Consider the following 25,407-nt stretch of genomic DNA (forward strand, 5'->3'; position numbering starts at 1 on the left):
GGGCCTACAACATTTCCGCCTTCATCGGAAATGCAACCGCCGCAACCGCGATTCGCCGCGACCTGCGGGTCAGCAGCCAAGTACCTTAACCACTAGACCACTGCGGCAAGGCTCTCCTACTGACTTCTGCACCTGACTTCTGACTTCTGTACTTGATGTTCATCATCAAATTACGCAACGACTAATCAAAGGTCGACCAATAGATTTTCAATTTTGATATTTTTCTGTCTCGTGTCCCTCGGTTTGTTTCTTTTTTGCCATGCTTTCCTACAATCATCAGTTCAACTTGTTTGGTAGAACATGAGCATCATCATACATAGGCCAGTATATCAGAAAGCTGTCGTGCATGCACTAGTACTTTTATTTAACGCATGACACAGTGTCATACCTCGACAATTGATGTACGGAAAGTAGTTTGTGCTTTTTTTATTGAAGTCAAAAGAGTACCAATGAGTCTCCACATCGCAGTGCATGCCCAAATGCAGAGAGATGTATGATATCTTGAATAAGGTGTGCCATATAGCACTGGGAAATGTTTCCTTCTCAAACAACCTTGTAGAAAAATGACCATCACAAGACAGCGGGAGAAAACGGCGATGCACAAATGCCACGGCATGCAGGCGGTGGTGAACGTGACGCGGACGCTGGGCGCCCAGCTGGCGTGGCGACGGCAGGGGGGGGGGGATTCTTTTTTTGTGTGTGTGCTCACGCTTGTGGCTGAACGGTTCTGCGTAAGTTGATGCCGGCTCCTGGCGGCAAGCTAGCGCGACGGAGGCGGCGGCTCTCCCCTTTTTTTTCTTTTTTTTTCTTCTTGTGCCTGCTCTCACCGGCTGTATCCGTGACTTCGTGCCGCGCGGTTGTCACGGGCATTTTTATTGCTGGACTCCCTATAGACAGGATTTTATTCAGTACGCAGGAGCACGCCGCCTATGTGCCGTTCATTATCCGGCACCTCACATAGCGCGTAGCAGAGGGCTTCGGCTAATTTAGACCAGGTGGAGAGCATTAGCATGCACTCCAGCTTGCACATGACGTCGTGCATTTGGCTCCGTCGGTATGCTAAACGTTTTTTTAATAAACACGTAATATATGTTTTCACTATTATTTTCATGCTGTATAAGGAAAGATTGCCAGGTGGTACTGCTGCAACAGCAACGGTACGCTGCTAATGTTATAATAGTGTATATAATATGTGCGCGCTGCTAACTAGGTGAAAATTTCGAGCATTCATATACACACACATGCTCGCCAAGCCTTTTTCCGCCGGCGTATTACGCGACTCGTGAGTCATGAATATCTCAAGAGCAGTTGTTGATGCTCCTTAACTGCGAGATTCGACGTGAGTCTTATGACAGGCACGCCAATTGATAGAAGTGCTCGCAATTTTTTGTGCTAGCAGAGCAGTTGCAAATATTTAGCTTTTGGTAAATACCCAAAAAATTGTTGAGGATTTACTATATTGCCCATCATATAGAACAAGTTTTTGCTTATTTTCATGGACAATGTGTTTTCTGTATTTCGACAGTAATTCATAAGCATCCTCATATGTCGAAGCGCAAGTGTTCTCACGGCGCTCAAAAACGTGCAAGCACTTCCACGGGGGAAGTAAGAGTTCAGTATAAGGAAGCTCATGATTATAATTTTGATTTGCTGCTGTACACCTTGAAACAGGGGAGCGCGGGTGTATAGGCAGCGGTGCATTGGCACTTTTTACCGGATAAATGTGCGACGGCTCCTGCGGCACGCGGAGTTCAGGAGTTTTGCATCCCTTCTGACTTCTTCCCAAAATTTCTGCCGTTTTTTTTGGATATTAACGGATAAGTAAGACACATGAAAAATGGAAGCATAAGCCCCTACTTATGTAAAAGATTTAATGTATACAGGTTGCACGCTCTTAGCTTATCTTTCCTTGGCGTCTGCAGAAAACCAACCTGCTTGCGTCGTGCAGTTTCGCAAGCTGCATAATTGCAAAGAAAATATGCGCACCATCGTGAAAAAACGTGAATTGAGTCAAATACGACGTGTCGTACTCGCGATTGCTGATACGTTGTTGGTTCTGGTATTCTGGGTTCAACGTTTGCTCATTATGTTGGTATGTCAATTGTTAATTAAAGCTGATTTTATGAATTGACACTTTCACTCAAAGTTTGTCTTTTTTTATACAAACGTGCAATAAAAAGTTTTTTCTATTGGTGCCAAACGAGTTTCATCTTCATGAGAAATTAGTCAGCTTAACTTTCACCTATTCAGAAAACACAAACAAGATTTAAAAAATAACAAAATTTTAAGGTCGCTATGGCAAAGTGGCCAGTGCACCTGAAAAAAAGGCACGAGCGCATTGCGCGTGCACGCGAAGTGGAGAATGTAGGACTTCCGCGCCGACCTTCCTCCTCTCATTTTTTCGTCCTTTTTCCTCAATTTTAGGGACGCCACCAGTGACATCATGAAAGAAATTTTCTGTTCATGGTTCATTTCTAGTCGGCTGCCAGGCAACCGCCAGTGGTAAGAGTGGTGCTGTCTCTGCCGAGAGCGAATATCTGAGAGGTATAGGGAGTTTCTGCCCCATGGTGGTCCTCTCAGACTTATTTGAAGCGTGTTTTTTAATTGCATGGTGTAATAAATGACGTTTGCAAGAGACTTGTTAAATTTACTCGATAAGCGCGGCTTCCATGCAGAATATGTAAACTCAATCTACAAATGTCTGACTTTTTTTCCAATTTATGGTTGCATTGTATTTTGTAGTCATTCTCTGAAATGAAAACAAAACAAGATTTTGTGGTTCGCACTGCGTACACGATACATCCCAATTACATTTTAATTACCCTGCAATTATTTCCCAGAAGCGTAACGGGAGTGATTACCTAAAAATACACAAAATAAATTCCTGACACTCAAAAAAGTTCTCAAGACACTTTAGAAAATATCTTGTTTGTGGCAAACATTGTCACAGTTACCGAATATCGGACAGTGCTTCATGAATGCTCAAGGCATAATTGACTGAAACGGGCCGGGCCCAGGCCTTTCGGGCCGTTGCCGGGTACTGGCCGTATTTAAAAACAGTGGACCAGGCTTAAGCGGGCCGTAGCATGAAGTTTTCGGGGCGGGCCGGGCTCGGGCCGAAAAAATTTGCCCGTGCAGTGCTGTACTCGTGAGTACGTTTCGTGCGCCATTTGTGCGTAAGCAACGCGGGGCACGTTTCGATCTGCTTCCATTCTTCGCGTGACCTTCCGATTTGTTGCTATCGCGTTCATGGCTTCGCCTTTGCGGCAAAGCTGTGACTTTTTTTTTCGTTGTTTTTCCCCCTGCGGATCAATTGCTCGGAAGCAGAACTCATGCTGGATAATCCACTGCGAAGAAAAAAAGGGCGGCGCGTACCTGCACCACAGCAGAATCCCCGCATGGCGCATCGTCCCTGTGCGACGGCTCCGCAGCGCTTTCCGGGCACCTGGCAGGCGTGGCTGTGCAGGCTCTCGGCACGGCACGGCAGCGCCAGCAGCGGGTCGTTGATCACGCAAGCGCTGTTCGTGCAGCACACGTCCGCGCTGTAGCACACTCCGCGACCTCCGGGACCGCACCGGGGACACTTGCAAAGGGAAGCCTTGTTCAGTTATTCATACCAAGTAACACCTGGAAGTGCGTATTCTAAAGTAATGCACGCACAAAAAGTGTTTCACCAAAGTGTGAATTCGAGCTATAGTTACAACCTAAGAATAAATTCAAGCTCCACCCACAGCCGGCGCTGTACCACCCAGATATATTTTGGACAGGTGCAATTGCTCATTTCCGTGACGTCAAGCGCCTTGCGTTTATTTCTGGTCGGTGATTTTCGCACGTTCGTGTCGTTTGTTTTTGCTTTAAAGTTTGAACTTCCCGGTAAATTTCAGCATAAATTCTGGCATCACTGCTTGAATAAACGTAATATTTTAAGTAGGGACAACGGACATTTATTCAGTAATATTGCCACGTGCGCTTAGTTTCATATTTTTATATAACCGGTCCATTACACGTATACCCACTGGCTGGTGCAAACAACATCTGGGGATCTTTCAGATTATATTATACTCTTATTATGAGCCTGAACATGCAACGAGAACAGTAGAGTTTATCCTCGTATTAACGAGACCACCAACTAAAAGGCTAGGATCATTGTCGCCAGACGCCTAAGTGCCGACGCGCCTTTTGCGCAGATCAAATTACCGATTACAGCGTTTCTCCATTATTAGTCTATTAATTACACAACGCTCGGTTTGCTCAACATAACGCTTGCGTTTGGCAACCACTCAGGCAACGTTTGCGCGGCAGAGATGTCGATTTCGAGGAATGACGAAAGGTCAAAGAGCTTGAATGCGCCATTGTTGTGGTGGCGCATGACATTCCGCTTTCGTGTGGGAAGCGTTATGTTGGAGAAAGCTTCGCTAAAGAGACAAATGTGCTCCAACCTTTCTTTGAATTGTAGTGAACGCGGCTGCGCTCCCTTGTTCGGCAAAGGATACGACAGTGAAATATAAATTTAGAGATTGGGTAGCGCGTGAAATTGAAGAAGTGTGTTTTATGAACAAAGCAGGTGATGCGTGTGTCGCGATACCCTCGGTCGCGTTACTCACCGCTGAGCTATAGCTTTCCCTGATGAGCCTCATTAATACCATCTTTGTCTGCTCATCTAACTGTTTCTTCAATGCGTGTTCGTGTAACCGCTTATATATGTATGTTGTTGCAATAAAGTCTCAGTTGTTAGCGTGCGCTTTGTTTGTTTTTCTTTCTTTTGTGCTATTGTATTTTTCGCGCACCACCATTGATATAACTATATGAATTATGATGTTCTACGACTTTCCCATATCATAAAAACCTGTCTTCAAGTTCGCACTAAATAAGTTAATTACCAGTCTCGTTATTTGATCGTTTCAAAGTAGGTGCTAGCAGCGAGAAAGTGTTTTTGTATCACGGAATAGTTTGTCTACAATCGAAGACAGCGGGTGCATCGCTCTATAGTACCCTACACACTAAAAGAGTCATAACGTAAAGAATAAAGATGCACCTGGTATACGACAGTCCTGTGAAGTTTTTCGTCGCTAATTGTCTTACTTACGAGACTTACAGGCAACTAAGAAGTAACCGGCTTCCCCATCTTTACTGTACAAAAAGTCAGGGGCAGGGGAAAAACTGTTGTAAATAGTTCAGGCAACTGGACGTCACAATAATGCGCAATTTAGAGCGACATCCCCACCCTATATAATGATTTTTTAGTGCTCCATAAGTCATTTTTATGAGGAAAAAATTGAAAGAAGAGATACAAGTCTTGTTGCTTACACCAGAATGAAATGGTCGGTACATATGTAGTTGCGTAAGAATTCACAAAGGGGTGCTAATGGATACAACAAGCAGAATAAAAAAATTGAGGAGCGTTTTACACAAGGGTTGATTTCCTTACTCAGGCGTTAAATCTGCATGATTCACATAAATCTAGGAATATGCCTCTATTTTTGTCGTTTGTTTATTGAGTAGACAAGTAAATTTTTATAAAGAAGGAGTGATTCGAACAAAAGAAACACACTAGATTCATCCAAGTTTATTTCTATGGACCAGGCCTCCTCTGTTACTAATTTATTCCTGGGTTAATTGAGCGCTAAAATAATATGCCGTCTCTCGTCGTGACAAAAATTCCCTGCTTACTCCACCGTGTTTTTAAAGAGAATGTATGTACTGCTCAGCGTTCGATGTGTTTCTTGCGAATGCGATGTTGGGTTTACTCGTGCGTTCACTACTGTATTTTTTTTTTCATAAATATTTCTCCATATCTACCCTTTGTGAAGGTAGTACAGCATATTTATTTTTCTGCCCCTTACAATGACACTCGAGAAAGCGTTGACATTATCTTTAAATAAATAAAAATAGATCATATTATTCGATTGTGTTTATTATTTGAACAGAAGCATTCAATTCTGGTCTCTGCAGTGCTCGCTAGAACTGTACGATCTAATTTAGGATAACGGTGTCGGTAAGACGACAAAATGTAAGGAAAAAGCGTGTCAGGTGGCCACGTCACTCGTTATGTCCTTGTCCTTCCACCGCTTTCACCACAGATGAAACTTACAATACTTGCCCAATTCTTAGTTATGCTAACGTGATCTAATCTCTAGTTTCATTCTGCCACGGATACTTGCGTTATCTATAGCTCTGACGGCCCTTTAAAATATATTTGTTTGTTTTCTTTGCCTGTTTATTTATTTATTTATTTGGTGCCCTTGTGTTTCATCACGTCCAAAGGAAATAATGTTCCAAGTAAAAGCCAGGAAATTGCGTATTTTGTGTGTTTTAGTTGCTCGAATCTTCTCAAACACTGTGGAAGATAATGGCATTGCACTCGCTGATTATGTGTGAGCTCAGGACGATGAGTAACCAGTCATCAATGTATGCCTGCATTATGCAACAAGAGCCGAGGAAACTGACGGATTCTGCATTTATTTAAATAAAGGACCCCTCAAGCGTGCACAAAGACACTAGGCAGTGCATATACCGACTCCCCTAATTATTATTTCTTTTACAGGGTAGGCGGCACTCTTTCATTCTCGCGAGGCATTGCGCATATACTTCTATTCAATCGCGTGATTTCGCATTCACCACATGTCGAAGCCGAAGAAATGCGTGTACAGGTATGTTCTACGCTATAGGAATTGGGAAATAGGATATCGACACCTGACGCAATGATGCTAAAACACGTCGAGAATTCTCCTTTTCATCGGGTCGTAGTGTTTGGCTAAACTCTTAGGAATGAAATATCGTAGTGTTGTCATCGCCATTATATCTCCCAAGCATGACGCGCAACACGTCTGAAGATATTAACGTCCGGTAAGCATCCACCATGAAGGGACTTCAAGCAAGACTGGCGTGCAGCAGCTTGAACGTTAGCCCAACGTAACGCCACGATAATTCTTGTATACTCCTCAATACTCACGGCAACTGCCTTGAGGTGAATCTGTGCGGTCGCTTGCCCAATAGCACAAAAACTCCAGCAGCATACTGTAAGCTGGACGCGATAAGCAGACGAGAGGAAGGCTGCAAGCACGTCCTTGGGAGATCACCGCCGTTTGCGGTTCCGCTTTAAAAAAAACTGTAAAAGTACTACGGCGAGATAAGAACGGCCCACGTATGTACTCTATACGACATGGCGTCCCGATTTTTTCAGGGAAACCTTTTTTGGGGGAGGGTTGAGTTGAAGAAGCTTGGCTCTTTGAGCTTCTTTTTTACCTGCCGGAGCAACGCACTCGCCAATGCCAGGACAACGAAAACATTGCTTGGGAATCAATGAGCGCCGGATAAGAGCGGCGGCTATAATCAGGCCCCCGTCTGGCCTTGGATGAGAGCCACGTCCTCGCCTGGCCTCTCTTGGCGGTTGCCGCGCGTAAAGCTACACCCTCGCGCTGATTGTACATGCACCGGCGTTTTCCACCTCCCGGCCGGTTGGAGATCGACACACGAGCTGTGCCAGCGAGTCGCCTTCCCATCACTGTTTTAAAATGCGAGTACCTCCTACGCACAAGTATTCGTGCATTCTGCGCACGCCATTTCGTTTTCTTTTCTTTTTTTTTTTGCGGTCCTGACTGAAGCATAGGCGCATACTAGGTCTGCGAGAAACTGCCTTTAAAGCAGTGAGACGCGCTGCAGCTCTTTCGTGCATTGCAATGCCAGATGCGTGGGGTTACATCACATCGGCCTTGGAGCTGTAGATGCTGCTTGCTTCTTGTTTTCTGTTCATTTAGCGAAGGCGGAACTATCAGAAAGTGTTTTTTGTGTGAGGTAAAGCGAGCAATCTTTCTGCGCAGTCGTTGTGCATATGAAAGTGATCTGTAATCCCCCACATAAGGAACTAGCGCTATTTTATTTGATCATGAGCCACTGAAAAAAGTAATGCGTGCACACAGCATGTTTAAAAAAAGTTATTTTCCACGTTTAAGCACCTTCAAATTCTTAGAAGTTGAACGTACTTTCTGCCAAGTGCTGAAAAGTCGCTTACGTATCTTTTTGCGACACGCGTTATTATGGACTGTCTATAACTGCATGAAATTTACATAGCCTAATTTGTTGCCAAGGTTCTGGGGACAGAATTCAAGGCATCTGGAAATGTTTAAAATTTTCTGTGTATTCAACAGCAATTTGTATAATGGCGACGCAAACGATTACCAATTATTGTACAGTCAATCATGCTTTATTTCTTCATAAACCGAATTCAAAGACCGTCTCAAAGTACATGTGGAAGTTATCTGCGGGCAGCGAGAATTCCTAAAAAGGGCAAAAAATGTGTGAGTTGAAATTCGTGTCGTAACACCCAACGTCCAACATTTTGTTAAACACGGCACTGCCCTTACTTTACGTAGCACAATATTTCAGCCAGAAATGGTGTAAACTAGTTCAAGCAACAAGAACGCTTAAGTTCTCATATTCTCGAAGCTTGTGATCCCTTCCTGGTACTTAAAAATGACAAACGTAAGTCGCGTCCCTGAACGAGGACACCGTGTTGCAAAATAGAAGGGACAGCCTCCTTGGCTTTTTCTCTTTTTTTCTGTTTTTGTCTTGAAGTGGGATGTCGTCCATCGACTTTCTCAGTGTACTTCGTCAGGCACCGTCAATTAAGCCTTGGCAACAATTACGCCAATTTAGCTATCAAGTGTAAGAGGACGGTGGTGCGATTCTCCGCGATAAGCACGCAGCGCAAAGAACAAATGACAAACTCCGCAAACGTTTCTGCGACACACCTACTGAACCTATTGACTTGTGCCAGCCGTAAAAAACAAAGGCAACGATGCATGTGTGCACGTGCTCATGCAGCTGCGATCCCTTGTGCACGGAGCACTTTGAAATAAGCATTGGAATAGCTGGCATAGAATCCTTGTGTTTTGCGTAACGCGGCTTTGCTTAATAAATGCGCTCGTGGCATTAAAGAGCCTTTTTTTTTCCTGATGCTGAGCACATGTGGGAACGCGGAATTCTGCACAAGCTGGGGGCATTCTATAGCTGCCTGACACGTGGAGAACTAACATGCGAAGGTGCGACACTCGTCCTCAAGCTATAGAAAATTATATGCGCACACTTGAAAGGACAGGTTGCTAGCGCCGTTAATTACGGACACTCGTCTGTACAAGTCACCTCAATTTTATAGAGAATCATGACTCACCGGAAGTAGTGCACACCTTTGCGGTACAGCACTGTACTGAATCACTGAATGCACTTGCAGTCCAAAGGGTCATGAGATTGGCCCTATTTCACCACCCACATAGGCATATTGCTTCAGCTTGTGAAAATGTGCACTAGCTGTATTTAGTAAGCAGGACGTCACACTTATAACGAAAGCTCGGAAGCCTAGCAAGATCTTACTTAAAGCCTTGCTTGCTCTTTTATAGCTCGAATTGAAGCAATAACCTGTATCGGAGCAGTTCTATAGATTTTGCCGCATAAATGGTCCTGCTCGCTCGCCTCACTAGTGCCTTGGGGCGCTCGTGCATGGTCGTTTCATAAATTTATACATAGCAGCATCGCTGTGACGAGATACATTCGTTTGACGAACGTAAACGACAGGTGGTTACATGAAAATCATGAGTTGCATGTCCTGTATTGCCTGATGTATAGACAAATTCCACCGGACTTACGTCACGAAAATGCGGTGGCACTGTCTTGGTATGCAAAAGACGCTCTGCCTACCGCAGTTTCTGCTGGGTTTTCAATGGTGCATGTTGTGTTATTAGTCAAGCAACAAGAAAAAAAAACGGTATGCCGACGAGCTGCGTCGCGGTTGGATGCGAGTCGCGTCTCACAACTTAGTTTTGTTTGTTGGCGCACATCACCGCCCTCAGCGCTTATGGCTTTCACAATGCTTATGGCGTCTCACAACGTCGTTTTTTTTAGCACCCATCACAGCCCTCAGCGCTTATGGCGGAATGACGATAGTTTATAGCGCGAGAACAAAACGACGACACAGAGACAAGAAGGACACGAAAGTCTCTGTGTCGTCGTTTTGTTCTCGCGCTATAACTATCGTCATGCTATACCAACTAGCCAAAGCTGCCACACTTCTAAGTTATGGTGGAAGTTACGTGCGGACGTCGCTATAATTTTATCCATAATGTCGACTTTGGCCTACTTGTGTTTACAAACATGGAATGGGCCCACACTTGCCACGCTCATGGTGTGCTCGCGCCTGTTCGCTAGCTTGATGTATACACCAAAATTGGTACTGCGTGATGCGACACCAGCACACTGAAACCACAACTAACATTAATCCGACATGACACCTGAATTATAGGAGTACACATGTAATGTTAATACGTTGTTATATTATTAACCAGCACTACAGCCATAATCAAGATTACAGCGACATGGCATACCTATAGCATCGTTTTTCAAAGCATTTTCAAGACCTAGCATGGCTCTGTGGTGGAATATTTTGCTGCCACGTGTAATCCAGGGTTCGATGTTTGCAAAGATTCCGATTTTTATTCTTTTTATATACGTTGAGTCAGCGCCGCAGCTCATGCCAGATGTATTTTTCCTTCTTTTGGGTTCTTGCGGTTAAATTATCAATGTCTGTTCTCGCCGTTGTTGGCCTCCCAAATATACGCTGCCATTAGCAAATATGATCTGTCAATAACTTCTGGCGTGTACTTCGGCCCGTGGTATGCGGGTTTGGGTCACATGTCGCTGGAGGATATAGTGTTTCATAATGCACGCGGCAGGATTTTCACCTTACTCATGTCATGAGCAGAGAGTCATACGCGGCATGCCCTTCTTTACCAATCTTGGTCTCTTCCAAGTCGAGGAGGTGGTCCCGAGGACACCTAGGCGATGGCGGCTATATAGACCGACATTTATTAAAAAGACGCTCGTAGTTTCCTTGGTGAGCTAAGAAATACTTCACAATTAAAAATGAGCGGATTGATTTTATTTGCATTCATTATCATCCTCTGTGGTAGATTGATTTCATCTCAGATCGCCGGTGCATTTGACCCCTTTAGAGGCAAGCAGTTCTTATTTTCGGACTCGCGATTGGATACTGGCAAATGCCCACGGCGGGGGTCAATCGCGCCACAACTGCGGTTATTACTTCCGTTGGCTTATACGAGTTTAGTTGTGCTCTTTGTGACCTGTGCAACGGTGCACTCAACTTCGAAATAATGATGAATCATATACGGCGTGGCCAGAACTACAGACAACAGGTTCGGGTTACTTGGACAACGTATCGCTGTATGCTCCTGATTTCGCCACATATATGTATACGACGCATTTGACACGACTGCTTTTTACTGCTGCTAACCTACAACCAAACCTAAACGATTGTCACTTTACCCGGCAAAAAGTGCGCCGTCAGTCTGCTCCCGAAAACTACAACCATCGAAAGCTCCATATTTTTTTTGTCCATGTTCTTACTTACGATGTCTTATCCACAACTTCCCATCTATTATTGCTGCTAAGGCAGACACAACTGATGTCTCCTTGTGATCGTTTGCCTGCTACGACGTTTTCAATAAATTGAGCCATGTTCCAACACTGTCCCTCATTACACGCCACAGTTAGATCCGACTGCAGCTATGAAAGTACACGAAAACGCCACCTTCGGCACTGTACTATTCAAGTAAAAAATGGCAATATAGAGTCGCATATTGTCAAACTGTCAAATTCTTGCATAAACGTCTTTGGGTACGTTGCTCATGCAGTTCTAAAATAGAAGGAAGATGCCAAAAAGTGTGTTCATTCTTAAAGCTTAATGTGAGAGTTCATGCATCGTCGTACTTCGAAATTGGCTTAAAATTCAGTTGACGTAGAGATGCCTTGAGAAGAGCGGTTAGAATTATTTCATTGCGGCATCATCCCTAACGAATACGTTTAGCAGCATAATGAGGGTTAATACAGGCATACCGGGGATGGAGGTGAAGTTTTATTTTTTCATGTTGTAGATTCGAGGGTGAGAGATTGCTTCCGTGTTCACCGGTTACCACCAGGGCGAATGTAATCGCCTTCTTATTTGAAGGCAGCACTCATGAACAAATGACAGCCACAAGAGGCGTGAGATGAATTCGAGAGAATCAGACCGACAACGCTGCGGTCACAGTTCCTTAACTAATTTAGGGTAGCGAAGTTGTCACATCTGGTCTCTGCGATCAACAACATATATATAAAGTTAGTGCATATCCCAAGCTGTAAAGTCATCATCACTGGTTTATCTGCCGTATACCTGTCAATCGTGCATACACCTAATTAAGCTTATTTCTGCAATAAAGTGATGGGTTGCCAGCGTACAGATGTATATAAAATTCCTTTCAAAATATAAATACGGTGGGCCCTCTTTGTGTTTCGTCCGTAGGATCACCGACTCACCATTCGGACGGCGGCCGGTTCTGAAGACCGCTTGCCTCCTGGAGGGCAATTTGTTATGAAACAGGCGCTGGTCATGCCCACCAAGCCCAGCATAAGGAAGTTCAGAGGTGTCATCTGCGTGGAAACCCCCGCTACATAATCTCAAAACAGATACATCAACAGCAGCTGTTATAAGGTGGTTTCGGGAAGAGGTTGCCGTTTGCAGTGCTAATCTCGCTTGTTTGTTGTGCATAAGTATTGCAACGATGCATTCGTTTGCTCATGAGGTCAGTAGGCTAGAGTTACTTGTGCTAACAACAGCCGGTCATCAGTATGAGCTAGCGTAGTCGAAAGCAATTGTCTCGCTGCAATGCACCAAGACAGACCACGAAAAGTATGTTCGGGCGTCTTCCCGAGACCACAGTTACAAGCAGCGTTGTGGCACCCCTTCCAACACTGAAGTCGAAAACTCAGCCCGCCGCGGTGGTCTAGCAGCTATGGCACTCGACTGCTGACCCAAAGGTCACAGGAACTAATTCCGGCTGTAGCGGTCACATTTCGAAGGACACGAAATGATAAAGGACATGACCAGAACTTGGGATCATCTGCATGAATAGCGTCATCTGTCGTCGGTCACGGTGGCTTGCAGTAACTGATTAGGAAATAGGCGGGAAAAGTAAGATTTCACGAACAAAGCTTGTTATCAGGAAACGTCTCCCCGTTCTATGCACCACAGACTTATTTGAAGAGTCTGGGAAAGTTACAATGCCGCACTACAAATCGCGAGGTTTTCCGGAAAGTTTAATAATTAGCAATGGGGCCCCATGTGTTTCTATGGGCAGTGTTCGATTGTCCTGCGTAGCCACATACTTTGTAGTGCGATACTGCAATTCTATCAAAATGTACCAGTGGGTATCTGCTACATATATCTCGGAGTCATTTTTGATAAGTAGATTTTTTCAAGATAAATGATTTTTCTTGTCTTTTTCCCGTTCTGTTATGACAGGCTACCATTCCCACCGCCGAGAGATGGCGCCAGCTCCAGATGTCTCCAATTGCTTGGAATGACCGTGTACTTTGTGATGTCAGTACACGTTGAACAACACCAGATGGTAAAAATTTTCTAAGCCCTCCACAGCGACGTACCTCATAAATATATAGGGTTTTTGAGACGTAACACCTTAACAATTATTATGTAATGACAAGTCACCAATTCTGTGAAGCAGGCTTGTTCGCACATATCGATGTTTAAGTGAGCGGTGCGCAAGTAAATTTGTACGCAGGGCCAGTGTACTCCCTATCGCTGTACAAGGACAGACCAAGAAGTGTCATCAAAGGGTTCGTTGCCCCCAATACAGCCAGTGAAGTGGGATGTGGTGGCATCAGTCCGTCAAAGCACGCACAAATCAGCTACTAGTCTCGAACACATCGTACGTGTGAACAGTGCAGCTCATTGATTGAAGAGCTTCGGAATCACAGACTGCAAACAGCCTTGCTGTTTTGCTTTGCTCACTAAGCGAACTGTACTCTCAACGCCTCACCAAAGTGTGTGTTTGTAGTCGGTGATCCTAACCGATTTGAATAGCTGTCACTGTTGAAAGCTGAGGTAAATCCTGATAGCCTATTGTTTAAGAACCGGAAATGCCCGAATTTCGTTTTGCACCTAATTTTAAAACAGTACGGGAAGCTGTACATGAAAGAAAATAAGACGAAGCTTGCATTAAGTCGCGAAAAGCTTGAAACTGTGAAGCGAGACGATTCTGAAGTTTAATCTGGTTGCTTCGAGGTAACTGCTAAGCTAGCCGATGCTAAGTTGTTTCAAAGTTCAGCGCAGAGAGGTTCCAGTTAAACCATGAACAGTCATCGGCACGACACGATACCAAAACAGAAACTGGAGCTCGTGCAGTCTCTCAATGAGAACGTCACCCTCGAAACTCACGAAGACAGTAGGCAAGATCGGGCAAACCAAAACATCGTGTACATTTATCCTACTACTTTTACGTCGACTGTAACGCCAGACGAATCACATACGTCAGTAGTGGCGCACTAAAACTACCTTATACAATGTTGCAACACACTAAATCAACCTAAAAATACAAGGTAACTCTTAGAAGGCGTCGCTGATGTTTGACTCACCGCAAGGGACCCGCGGGGCACGACCCGCGGTTGCTGCCTGCTGCGGGACCCTGTCAGGAGACGACCATTCACTACCCGCCATCACAAGCCGAAATCGAGCATTCGCGCCTCCCATTAATATATGGGCACGTCGTCCTTATTTACGGCATTCATCGCTTCATGGTGTTCTGCAGCCGCCATTGTCTTTGCCGTTCCCTAGTATTCTCTTGCTGTACGCGCCGCTTAATCACTCCGTACGGATGCTTCGGCAAAGCTTAAATGCGTATTTGTCACTCGGTTAATACCAATGGTTTATCAAAGCTTTTTTTCCCGATTACTGGTTACGTCTGTATATAAATCTTAATTGGTGTTTCCGCCCTTCTTCATTTTTAGTGGACCAACGATAATTTCTGTGGCGCTTGCCCATAAATGACAATTTTTTTACAGACCAAAGTTTTTATGGCGCGTCTAAGCGGCTTCCATGTTAAAATAGGACGAAAGAAGAGGGCCCTGTACATTTAATAAATATATTACACTAACATCACTTAGGTTTCATAGCATAAAAACGAGTTTTTCGAAAGTTAGGCTGAATGGAAATAAGGGGCATTGGCAGAAAATGTTTTCGGGAAAGGGGGGGTGGAGAGAAGGCATCGCCTCAATCTGAAGGGGGCCGGGCAGGAGGTCTGGTCGAGTATCATATTGTGTTCTGTACGCCATGGCAAAAGCTTTGGAAAGGAGGGGGGGGGGGGCATGCATGGGCCTGGGTATCACCCCGTGGCTACGCCCCTGGCGGAAATTATTGAAATGCACCGTTTTCCGTACTGGGTCACATAAAAGTGCCAAGAGAGGTCTCTCTCAATGATGCAGGCGTCCTTAGAAGTAAGCTAAGTGTCAATTCAAGAAGATGGCTCATAGTTCCATCCTTTGCGAGGAGAAGCCACCAACACCCATTTGAACAGAAACAGATGTTGCGCGAAAACCTGTACGTTGTCACACCTGTGTGTGTGCTGTGCGAATTAGAAAGTTCAAAGCATGTGAACAGCAAAAAAGATTTATGAGAGCGTTTTATGTCACCTGCAAGGGTAGGATAACTAGAGATAATTTCGGTGAAGGCGAAATTCCAGAGGCCTGTGCACTGTGCATATGCCAGTGAACGTCAAAGATTACCAGGTTGTTCAAATTTTAAGAGCCCTCAACTGCAGCATGCCTCATAATCATATCGTAGTTTTGGGACGTTAAAGCCCGGGTATTGTTATTATTAGGGTAACTCGATACATATTTTTTAAGGCGAGCAAAGATGCTCGCGCGAAAATCTGTCTCTGCCCCCTTCTGTTAAGATAATCATTTAGTCTATATTTCGCGGTTTCTTTTTCTTCGTTGTAAATGGGTGCTGCGTGAACAGGCTAGTGCGGCTCGTTCGCAGGGCCAGTGTACCTATAACAAGTAAGTAAGTATCAATATTCGCGTGGTGTTTCTCACTATTTATTGTATAAGAGTGGCAGTTAACTGTGGGTGTAACAATCTTAACCTTTGTCAAAGTTAGCATATTTACAACGCCTATCATCGGTCATTTAAATGAAGCTATAGCGATGTCCGTTACACTGCACGAAGAGTCTGACATCCGTTATAAGGATGTCTTCGAGCACGTGTCTTCAAAAATTGTCAATTGCACAAAAAGTCTAATGATGTCATCGATTCCAGGATTCGGAGTGGCTGACGAACTCCGCGCCGAAGCCCTCTACTCTGGCGGAGGGGGGTGAAGGGCAACAAGACGGAATCCACCAATGGAACACACATGGTCCCTCTGGAGCAAAGGGCAGTGTCAGAATGGAACGCGATGCACGCGTCTCTCTTCTTGCATGAGCGGGCATGATCGGCGCAGGGACGTTACGCTGGCAAAAGGTGAGCTCCGACACGAAGCGCAACTGATGGGACCAGCGTCCCTTGGCACGCCCAAAATTGGCACCGTTTCAAGGCGCAAGGTGCTTGCGACTTGCGTTCGAATCCGCTGATTTTCGCGGATCAGAAAAAGTTGCTCCATGAAGTGGATCTCACGACGAAGCAGCCGCGGATCTGCCACTGGAACAAATAGGCCGCACTCTCAATGTGCCAATGGAACAAACTTGCTCCTCGTGGAGCAGAAAGAAGAAAGTATTACCGGAAGTGCTCCAAATCTGCCAATGGATGACGCTATAACAGGCATGCGATTTGTAAGTGCGAAAGCGTAGCTTCCAAACAATGTCATTCACTTTTTAACGCAATAGCGTTAAAGAGCTAGTGTCGCCGAAAATCCGCCGCCACGTCGGACCCATAGGTTGTGAGCGAAAAATCGTCTGTGTGTCTGTGATCAAAAAATCAAGTTACCGAGATATCCGCGAAAGGCCGCTACTTGTCCATGTGGGCACGCGCGATCGCACTGAAAAAGCCGCACATTTGAAGAAAAACAAGTGCTCAAGGTCACCAGGCGTGGTAGGTTTTTTGCTCTGCTACCCCTCCCTGCTTAGCTTCCAGCGCTTTCATCGGGACAAGAGAAGAGATTATGCAATTGCAGCATGCGCCAAACCTTTGTAAACCCACTCCCACTGGACGGATTCAGAGAAAAACTTTTGCGGCGTTGAATTCGTGAGGCAATAAGCTCTTCTAGTGAATTCATTCCATGGTTACTTGAAAAAGTGTTTCAGGGCCCCTTTAACGCATTTTGTTCGACAGGTGTCACGACGAAAACTAGCCTATTCGGGGATAATAGCGCGCGCTGGTCCAATATACTGTGTGCGTGTTTGTGTGCGTGCGTGTGTATGTAACTAAACATGAATAAGTATGCACTTAGCGGCTGAAGGGTGCACTAGGGGCCAGATTTCGTTATCGTGTTAAGCTTTTAAACGCGAAGTTTAAGGGTCCCCTAATTTTTGTTAGCATTATTATTTTTGGTAGGCCATCATGGTGTCAGGGCACGAAGGTTATATAATGACACATGTCAGAACCTCTATAACTTTCCTGCCCACTCTCCCCTTCCCCAGTGCAGGGTACCCCACCGGGGCTCAGCCCTGGTTAACCTCCCCGCCTTTCTCTTTATTCTTTCTGTCTAATGTCAGAACCAGGCCCCGCCGTGGTGGTATAGTGGCTAAGGTACTCGGCTGCTCACCCGCAGGTCGCGGGATGGAATCCCGGCTGCGGCGGCTGCATTTCCGATGGAGGCGGAAATGTTGTAGGCCCGTGTGCTCAGATTTGGGTGCACGTTAAAGAACCCCAGGTGGTTGAAACTTCCGGAGCCCTCCACTACGGCGTCTCTCATAATCATATGGTGGTTTTGGGACGTTAAACCCCACATATCAGATCAATGTCAGAACCAGCGCTGCGTTACTTATGACCAAGACACGTGACACTAAGAAATCTCAGCTTATAGTTTTGGTTACTCTTTTTTTTACATCCAGCTGTTATGACACCAAGCGGTCGCTAACAATGGTTCAACAAAGGGTAGATCACAGCACCGCTTTTCGCCGATCGCTTGCCGGTCATGAAGCAACCGACTGCGCTGTGAATAGCAAACTGTGACTTGGTTGCACCAAGTGTTTGCCACATACATTAGGAAACAATTGTGCGTATAAAGAGCAACACCCTTTCCCACAAGTCGGTATCCTCACGCGCACTCGGTGTTCTTCCAGAGTTTTGTTAAATAAAAATTATCCCTGCGTGTTTATCCTTGAAGCCGCGCGTCCAACGACAACTCTGCGCTTGTAAAGGGGCGCGTGTACCGGTAAATATCTCACCGCTTCTCTAAGCAGTCTGGGCACGGGTGGTTCGGGAACTGGGCAGAATTTCATTGAACCCTGCAGTCAACTCAGGCAGCACTAGAGAAGAAAAAAGAAAAACGCCAGGCCTGCGTGGAAGGCGCAGCACAGTCACATTGAGAGCCAGAAGAGCGGCCTTTCAGAACCTTTTCTAAACACTCATTGGGTAACTTCTGCAAGTACACTTTCTTGATACCCACCACGGCATTAAAAATGAAAATTTTAAGGTAGTAGGCCGGCATTCATCATCATCATCATCATCATCATCATCATCATCATCATCATCAGCCTGACTACGTCCACTGCAGGACAAAGGCCTCTCCAATGTTCCGCCAGTTAACCCGGTCCTGTGCATGCTGCTGCCAATTTATACCCGCAAACTTCTTAATCTCATCTGCCCACCTAACCTTCTGTCTCCCCCTAACCCGCTTTCCTTCTCTGGGAATCCAGTTAGTTACCCTTAATGACCAGCGGTTATCCTGTCTACGCGCTACATGCCCGGCCCACGTCCATTTCCTCTTCTTTATTTCAACTATGATATCCTTAACCCCCGTTTGTCCCCTAATCCACTCTGCTCTCTTCTTGTCTCTTAAGGTTACACCTACCATTTTTCTTTCCACTGCTCGCTGCGTCGTCCTCAATTTAAGCTGAACCCTCTTTGTAAGTCTCCAGGTTTCTGCTCCGTAGCTAAGTACTGGCAAGATACAGCTGTTATATACCTTCCTCTTGAGGGATAGTGGCAATCTACCTGTCATAACTTGAGAGTGCTTGCCGAATGTGCTCCACCCCATTCTTATTCTTCTAGTTACTTCAATCTCGTTGTTCGGCTCTGCGGTTATTACCTGCCCTAAGTAGACATAGTCTTTTACAACTTCAAGTGCACTATTACCTATCTCGAAGCGCTGCTCCTTTCCGAGGTTGTTGTACATTACTTTCGTTTTCTACAGATTAATTGAAAGACCCACCTTTCTGCTGTCCCTGTTCAACTCCCTAATCATGAGTTGCAATTCGTCCCCTGAGTTACTCAGCAATGCAATGTCATCGGCGAAGCGCAGGTTACTAAGGTATTCTCCATTAACTCTTATCCCTAACTGCTCCCATTCTAGGCTACTGAAAACCTCCTGTAAGCACGCGGTAAATAGCATTGGGGAGGTAGTGTCCCCCTGCCTTACACCCTTCTTGATTGGTATTCTCTTGCTTTCTTTATGAGGCACTATGGTAGCAGTTGATCCCCTGTAGATTTCTTCCAGAATGTTTACATATACTTCATCTACGCCCTGATTCCGCAGTGTCTGCATGATAGCTGATAGTTCTACTGAATCAAACGCCTTCTGGTAATCTATGAAGGCTATGTATAGTGGTTGGTTATACTCTGAGGATTTCTCTATCACCTGGTTGATAGTATAAATGTGGTCAATTGTTGAGTAGCCTGTTCGAAATCCTGCTTGTTCCTTTGGTTGATTGAATTCTAATGTTTTCTTTACTCTGTTAGCAATTACCTTTGTAAATAGCTTGTATACTACAGAGAGCAAGCTGATCGGCCTGTAATTCTTCAAGTCCTTGTCATCTCCTTTCTTATGTAATAAGATGATGTTAGCGTTCTTCCAAGACTCTGGTACTCTTCCTGTCAGGAGACACCTCGTAAACAGGGTGGCTAGTTTTTCTAACACAATCTGTCCTCCATCTTTCAGCAGATCTGATGTTACCTGATGCTCACCAGCAGCTTTGCCTCTTTGCATGCTCTCCAAGGTTTTTCTGACTTCTTCTATCATTACTGGTGGGGTGTCATCTGGGTTGCTGCTAGTTCTTATAGTATTAAGGTTGTGGTTGTCTCCGCTACTGTACAGATCTCTGTAAAACTCTTCCGTTATTTTAACTGTCCTATCCATATTGGTAGTTATTTTGCCTTCTTTGTCCCTTAGTGCATACATCCGACTTTTGCCTAGCCCAAGTTTCCTCTTCACTGCTTTGGCGCTTCCTCCGTTTTTCAGAGCGTGTTCAATTCTCTCCATGTTATACCTTCTTACATCGCATACCTTACGTCTATTTATCAACTTCGAAAGCTCTGCCAGTTCTATTTTGTCTGTTGTACTTGACACTTTCATGATTTGACGCTTCTTAATTAGGTTCTTCGTTTCCAGGGAAAGCTTGCCAGTGTCCTGTCTAACTACCCTGCCTCCAAGTTCCACTGCACACTCCGTAATAATACTCGTCAGATTATCATTCATTGTATCTACGCTAAGGTTGGTTTCCTCACTAAGAGCCGAGTACCTGTTCTGCAGCGACACTCTGAATTCCTGTACTTTCCCTCTCAGTGCTAGCTCATTGATAGGCTCCTTGCGTATCAGTTTCTGTCGTTCTTTCTTCAAGTCTAGGCGAATTCGAGACCGTACCATTCTATGGTCACTGCATCGTACTTTGCCAACCACTTCCACATCCTGCACGATTCCTGGGTGTGCACTCATTATAAAGTCTATTTCGTTCTTATTTTCGCCATTAGGGCTCCTCCATGTCCACTTGCGGTTTTCTCGTTTTCGGTAGAAGGTATTCAAAAGCCGTAAATTATTGCGTTCTGCGAATTCTACTAGTAGCTCTCCTCTGGCGTTTCTAGTACCGATGCCATAATCTCCTACTGCCTGGTCTCCAGCCTGCTTCTTCCCTACCTTTGCATTAAAGTCGCCCATCACTATAGTATACTGTGTTTTTACCTTATTCATTGCCGATTCCACGTCTTCATAGAAGCTTTCAACTGAAGCGTCATCATGGCTGGATGTAGGCGCGTAAGCCTGTACTATCTTCATCTTGTATCTTTTATTCAGTTTAATTACGATACCTACCACCCTTTCATTAATGCTATAGTATTCCTCTATGTTGCCAGCTATGTTTCTGTGAATTATGAACCCCACTCCCAGTTCTCTTCTGTCTGCCAAGCCCCGATAGCAAAGGACGTGCCCATTCTGTAGCACCGTATAGGCCTCATCTGTCCTCCTAACCTCCTTGAGCCCTATTATGTCCCATTTAACACTCTCCAGCTCCTCTAACAGTACAGCTAGACTTCCCTCACTAGATAAGGTTCTAGCGTTAAACTTTGCAAATTTCAGGTTCCAATGGCGGCCTGTCCGGATCCAGAGATTCTTAGAACCCTCTGCTGCGTTGCAGATCTGACCGCCACCGTGGTCAGTTGCTTCGTAGCTGCTGGGGACTGAGGGCCGTGAGTTATTTGACGTAAGCATGTGGGAGGTAGTGGTCAGATACTGCACCAGGGTGGCCAATCCTTCTCTGGTGAGGGAGTGCGTTCCCGGCGGTGGTTACCGGTGATGCCGCACCCCAGGCCTCTTTATGCAGTTCCATCAACACGCGGAAATTTTTTTATCCGGTTGGGAACTGCGTGGCACCGGGATTTGAACCACGGACCTCTTGCATGCGAGGCGGAGGCACTAACCACTACGCCATCGCCGCCACGCCATCGCCGGCATTCACTATGCTATTTTCCCCCATTCTTCTGAGAAGCGTTGTATCCGCTAAACACTTGCAAAGAGTTTTGTGCCAATTGTTCATGCAGTGGCTGACGACGATGAGGAATTATGCCTGAAGTGAGCATGCGCCACAGTCTATAGGGCAACAAGAACAAGCTTTTGTAATGGGTTGGAGCATTAGACGACCCACTGGTTACGCTATTTGCATTGTGTGATGCCTCGTTGTTTTTTTTTTTTTTGCTGTGATGAAACGCATTATTACTCATATTCCCGCGATTCCTTTGCCGACTTCAAGCCTGCCTAAAGCAAGTTTGCGAACAAGTCCCAAGCACTGGTGGGGCTCAGTGGTAGAATACTGGGCTGGCACGCAGTGGACGCGGGTTCGAGCCCCACTGTGTCCTTGTTACTAGGTTTGTCTTCTTATTTCGTGATAGTGGTTACAGACGCCGGCGGTGGCAGACAACTAAGGCACCGCGCGTCACCCGAGTTTTGATCTCATAACATATTTTGCTGTAGAAGGCTCTTAGAGCCTTGCATCTACACTGTCCACGCCTGAGCATTGAAGATGGTTGCGGACAGCGCACATCCCATCAAAGGCGACGCACAGGCATAGGTCGACGACGCGCAACAGCATCAAACCCTGCTGAAAAGTGGATGTGATAGTTTCGCTTTGTTGGATTGAGATAACCGCAGAATATTTTATCCTCTACTGGCCACTAAACACAGGTTGAGTGGGTTTTTAAAGCATTTGTAAACAACGAGCCACGTGAAAGTAACAAAAACAAATAAAAAACAAAAAAAAGTACTTTGTTGAAGGCATTCGCTGCAAAAAGTATGTTGTTTGTGTACCATAAGCCTGGTTTTCAAAGTGTATACATTCCCTGCGTCCATAAAATCTATTTTTGGGAGGTCATGTGTGAACTGTCTGCTGCCAAACATACTGTGGAGGAGAAAACCCCTGTCCCGCCGATCTTTTAAGACTAGAGATTTTGGTTCATATCTTAGACTTTGTACATGAAACAAATAAGTGCTCAAATAAATGCTTGAGACAGAAAATGTTATAAAAGAAAGCTTGTCAGAAGACAAGAATTACTTTATTAGAAGCTGACGTAAAATCCGTAAACAGGCGTTGTTTCGAGCCGACGTCTCGAGACGCGGACTTGTTTTCCTCGAGTGTTGCTTGGATAGTCAGTATTATCTTGCAAGTTCGACCGATGCACACTTTACGTATATTCTGGAGCACTAGAGTAACCGGAAAGTTACGGGTGTTGAAGCCCCCTGCGATCTCTCAGTTTGGCGTGTGACACACATAAAAATGTACACGCGAACATACATAGATAGATTAGATAGATTTGTGGGGTTTAACGTCCCAAAACCACCATATGATTATGAGAGACGCCGTAGTGGAGGGCTCCGGAAATTTTGACCACCTGGGGTTGTTTAACGTGCACCCAAATCTGAGTACACGGGCCTACGACATTTCCGCCTCCATCGGAAATGCAGCAGCCGCAGCCGGGATTTGAACCCGCGACCTCCGGGTCAGCAGCGAACATACATAAAGAAAGTATAATTACCCCCCCCCCAAAAAAAAACATTTTGGGTTATACGCATACCGGAGAGATGAGCTAAATGCAGATGGTAGGTAAGTGTTAAGTTTTTTTTTTTCAAGTGTTCATAGTAACATATCGGGTTTTACGTCTGAAAATCATATGAGGAACGTCGTATATAGTGGGCGACTTCGGAAGATTCGCCCATCTGTAGTTCTTTAATGTGCACTGAAATGACGCACTTCACGGGCGTCTTCCATTTCGCTTTCCCCGAAATGCGACCGCCAAGGCCGGGATCGAGTCCATGACACTTCGCGGTTATAGCAGCCGAGCAACGTAATTGCTACGCGACCGTGGCGGACGCTTTCTATTGTTAGGATCAAAACGGCAATCATGCCGTTAAAATCTTTCCCCCCTTTGTGGCGGGAAATCACTTTGTCGGCACCACTCGTTGCTCACAGTTTCATTTTGGCCAGTGGGCAAGTAGCTATAGATAGCTTCAAAGGCGCTGATTATCTTTAGCTAAAAGAAAAACAAACAAAAACCCTAAAAGTAGGTATTGGGCATCTTCACCCATGTTTACTCTAGACCACCATGCTTAAGACTTCGTTCTGACAAGCGTGTACGCGACCATTTCGCTGTTAGGAGTCGAAGATGCGGCTTAGTCGTTTATTTTTAATTTACCAATGGTATGAATTACAACCTTAATAGCTCGGTAATTAGTTTTTTCTTTGATGATGATGGCTGAAGAAAAGACGAAGTGATACATATACAAAATACGTACAGCTGTTTATGTTATGACTACGGTCATTAACGTTGTAAATTTGAGATCTACCCAGTGGAGATGGTGGAGTTTAGATTTGAAAACATAGCTGTTAGAAATGGGAGGGCAGGGTTGTTCTGGTCCAACACTTCCCCCCCCCCCCCTTTTTTTTGCGTGATCACATTTCCCTCCTGGCCACAAACGTTAGAAAGTCCTTCTTACGGGCCACATTTTCGTCTTGACATGCAATGCAGTGCTGATATCGACCGTGCATAAATATACTTCAAAGCTTTGATCACAAGAGTTTTGGCCTCCATTACTGCATGGACGTTTCGGAATCGTCATAAATGCGTATAGACACTGACTAAATGGCTATTGCTGTAGGCTGTACGTTGGGTATCTATGATGATGAACAAATAAAAAATCAAATTTGATTAAATACCTCTGATTACCTCAATACCATTCTCTTGGATATGTGCCACAGACTTTAAGGGCAAACCTGCCGCATAGTTTGTTGAACATACTGATAGGGAGCAGCGTGAAACACAAATACTGAAAAAGGCACACAAACCACGCTACGGGTGCATGCCCATTTGCGTACCTTTTTTTTCTGCCGTCTTTCGCACTGCGCCCCTACAATACCCATAGCCGTTCATTGTTAGCACTTCATGCATGCTTGGAGCTTCTGAGCAGCTACGCTTCCCTCAGAACACACATGACTCGGACCGATTTTGTAAATATTTATCTCAATAAAATTATCATTCGATCGCTGTTTCACCCATTTAAATTTCATAGTGATGTTGTAGTTGGTGGTCTAAAGTATAATGGCCTTGTGCGATGCACTGTCTAAAACAATAGCGATAGCACTGTGTGGTGCAACTGCTGAGCTTTATATAAAAACAATTAGCTACCATAATGACTTCCCGGCGAAGCGTCACATACGGCGCCTTGTTAACTTGTTCCTTTGCACTCCGAGGACCACCTGTTGCACGGCAACCGTTGCTCTTACCTTAAGGTACCGACGTCGTTCCATGAGTCCTTTCACCAGTAGAGGACGTTCCTTTTCGGCAGGCCGAAGAGGCTAGTGTGGCCCCTTTATAGGCCGCCTTGGTCGCAAATCCCATCGCGAGCATCCATCAGGCGAGGAAGACTGAATCGGACCCGGTGGAAGTGACAAGCGTTTAAGAAACGCGTACCAGCCACCCCCTTTCAGTCGCCACAGCGGGCTTCCTTCTTTTTCATTTTTTCCCTGTTCACGACTGGTGACAACTAAGTTTCTTTGCTTCGCGAATCGTCACAGTGAAAAATTGAATTCGCCCTCCCACTCAGCACCGGTTGGCCATGCTTCTTAGGTGATTGATTTGTTTGCCGCGACA

The 25,407-nt window shown here is 45.2% G+C and overlaps 1 protein-coding gene across 1 annotated transcript in view; it reads right to left on the reverse strand.

Annotated features, from left to right (window-relative positions):
• The window catches only part of LOC119177395 (oxytocin-neurophysin 1), a 66,108-nt gene extending 41,001 nt beyond the window's left edge, over window positions 1-25,107 (reverse strand). Inside the window, exons 1-3 of the mRNA XM_037428876.2 lie at window positions 25,041-25,107; window positions 12,364-12,477; window positions 3,376-3,583 (exon numbers count right to left, since the gene is read on the reverse strand). Of these exons, the coding sequence (XP_037284773.2) occupies window positions 3,376-3,583; window positions 12,364-12,477; window positions 25,041-25,064 (346 nt within the window). The 5' untranslated portion in view covers window positions 25,065-25,107. The remainder of the gene's footprint in view (window positions 1-3,375; window positions 3,584-12,363; window positions 12,478-25,040) is intronic.
• Window positions 25,108-25,407: the final 300 nt, after the last annotated feature.

Source organism: Rhipicephalus microplus, chromosome X (assembly GCF_043290135.1).
Source record: "Rhipicephalus microplus isolate Deutch F79 chromosome X, USDA_Rmic, whole genome shotgun sequence".
Taxonomy (NCBI): domain Eukaryota; kingdom Metazoa; phylum Arthropoda; class Arachnida; order Ixodida; family Ixodidae; genus Rhipicephalus; species Rhipicephalus microplus.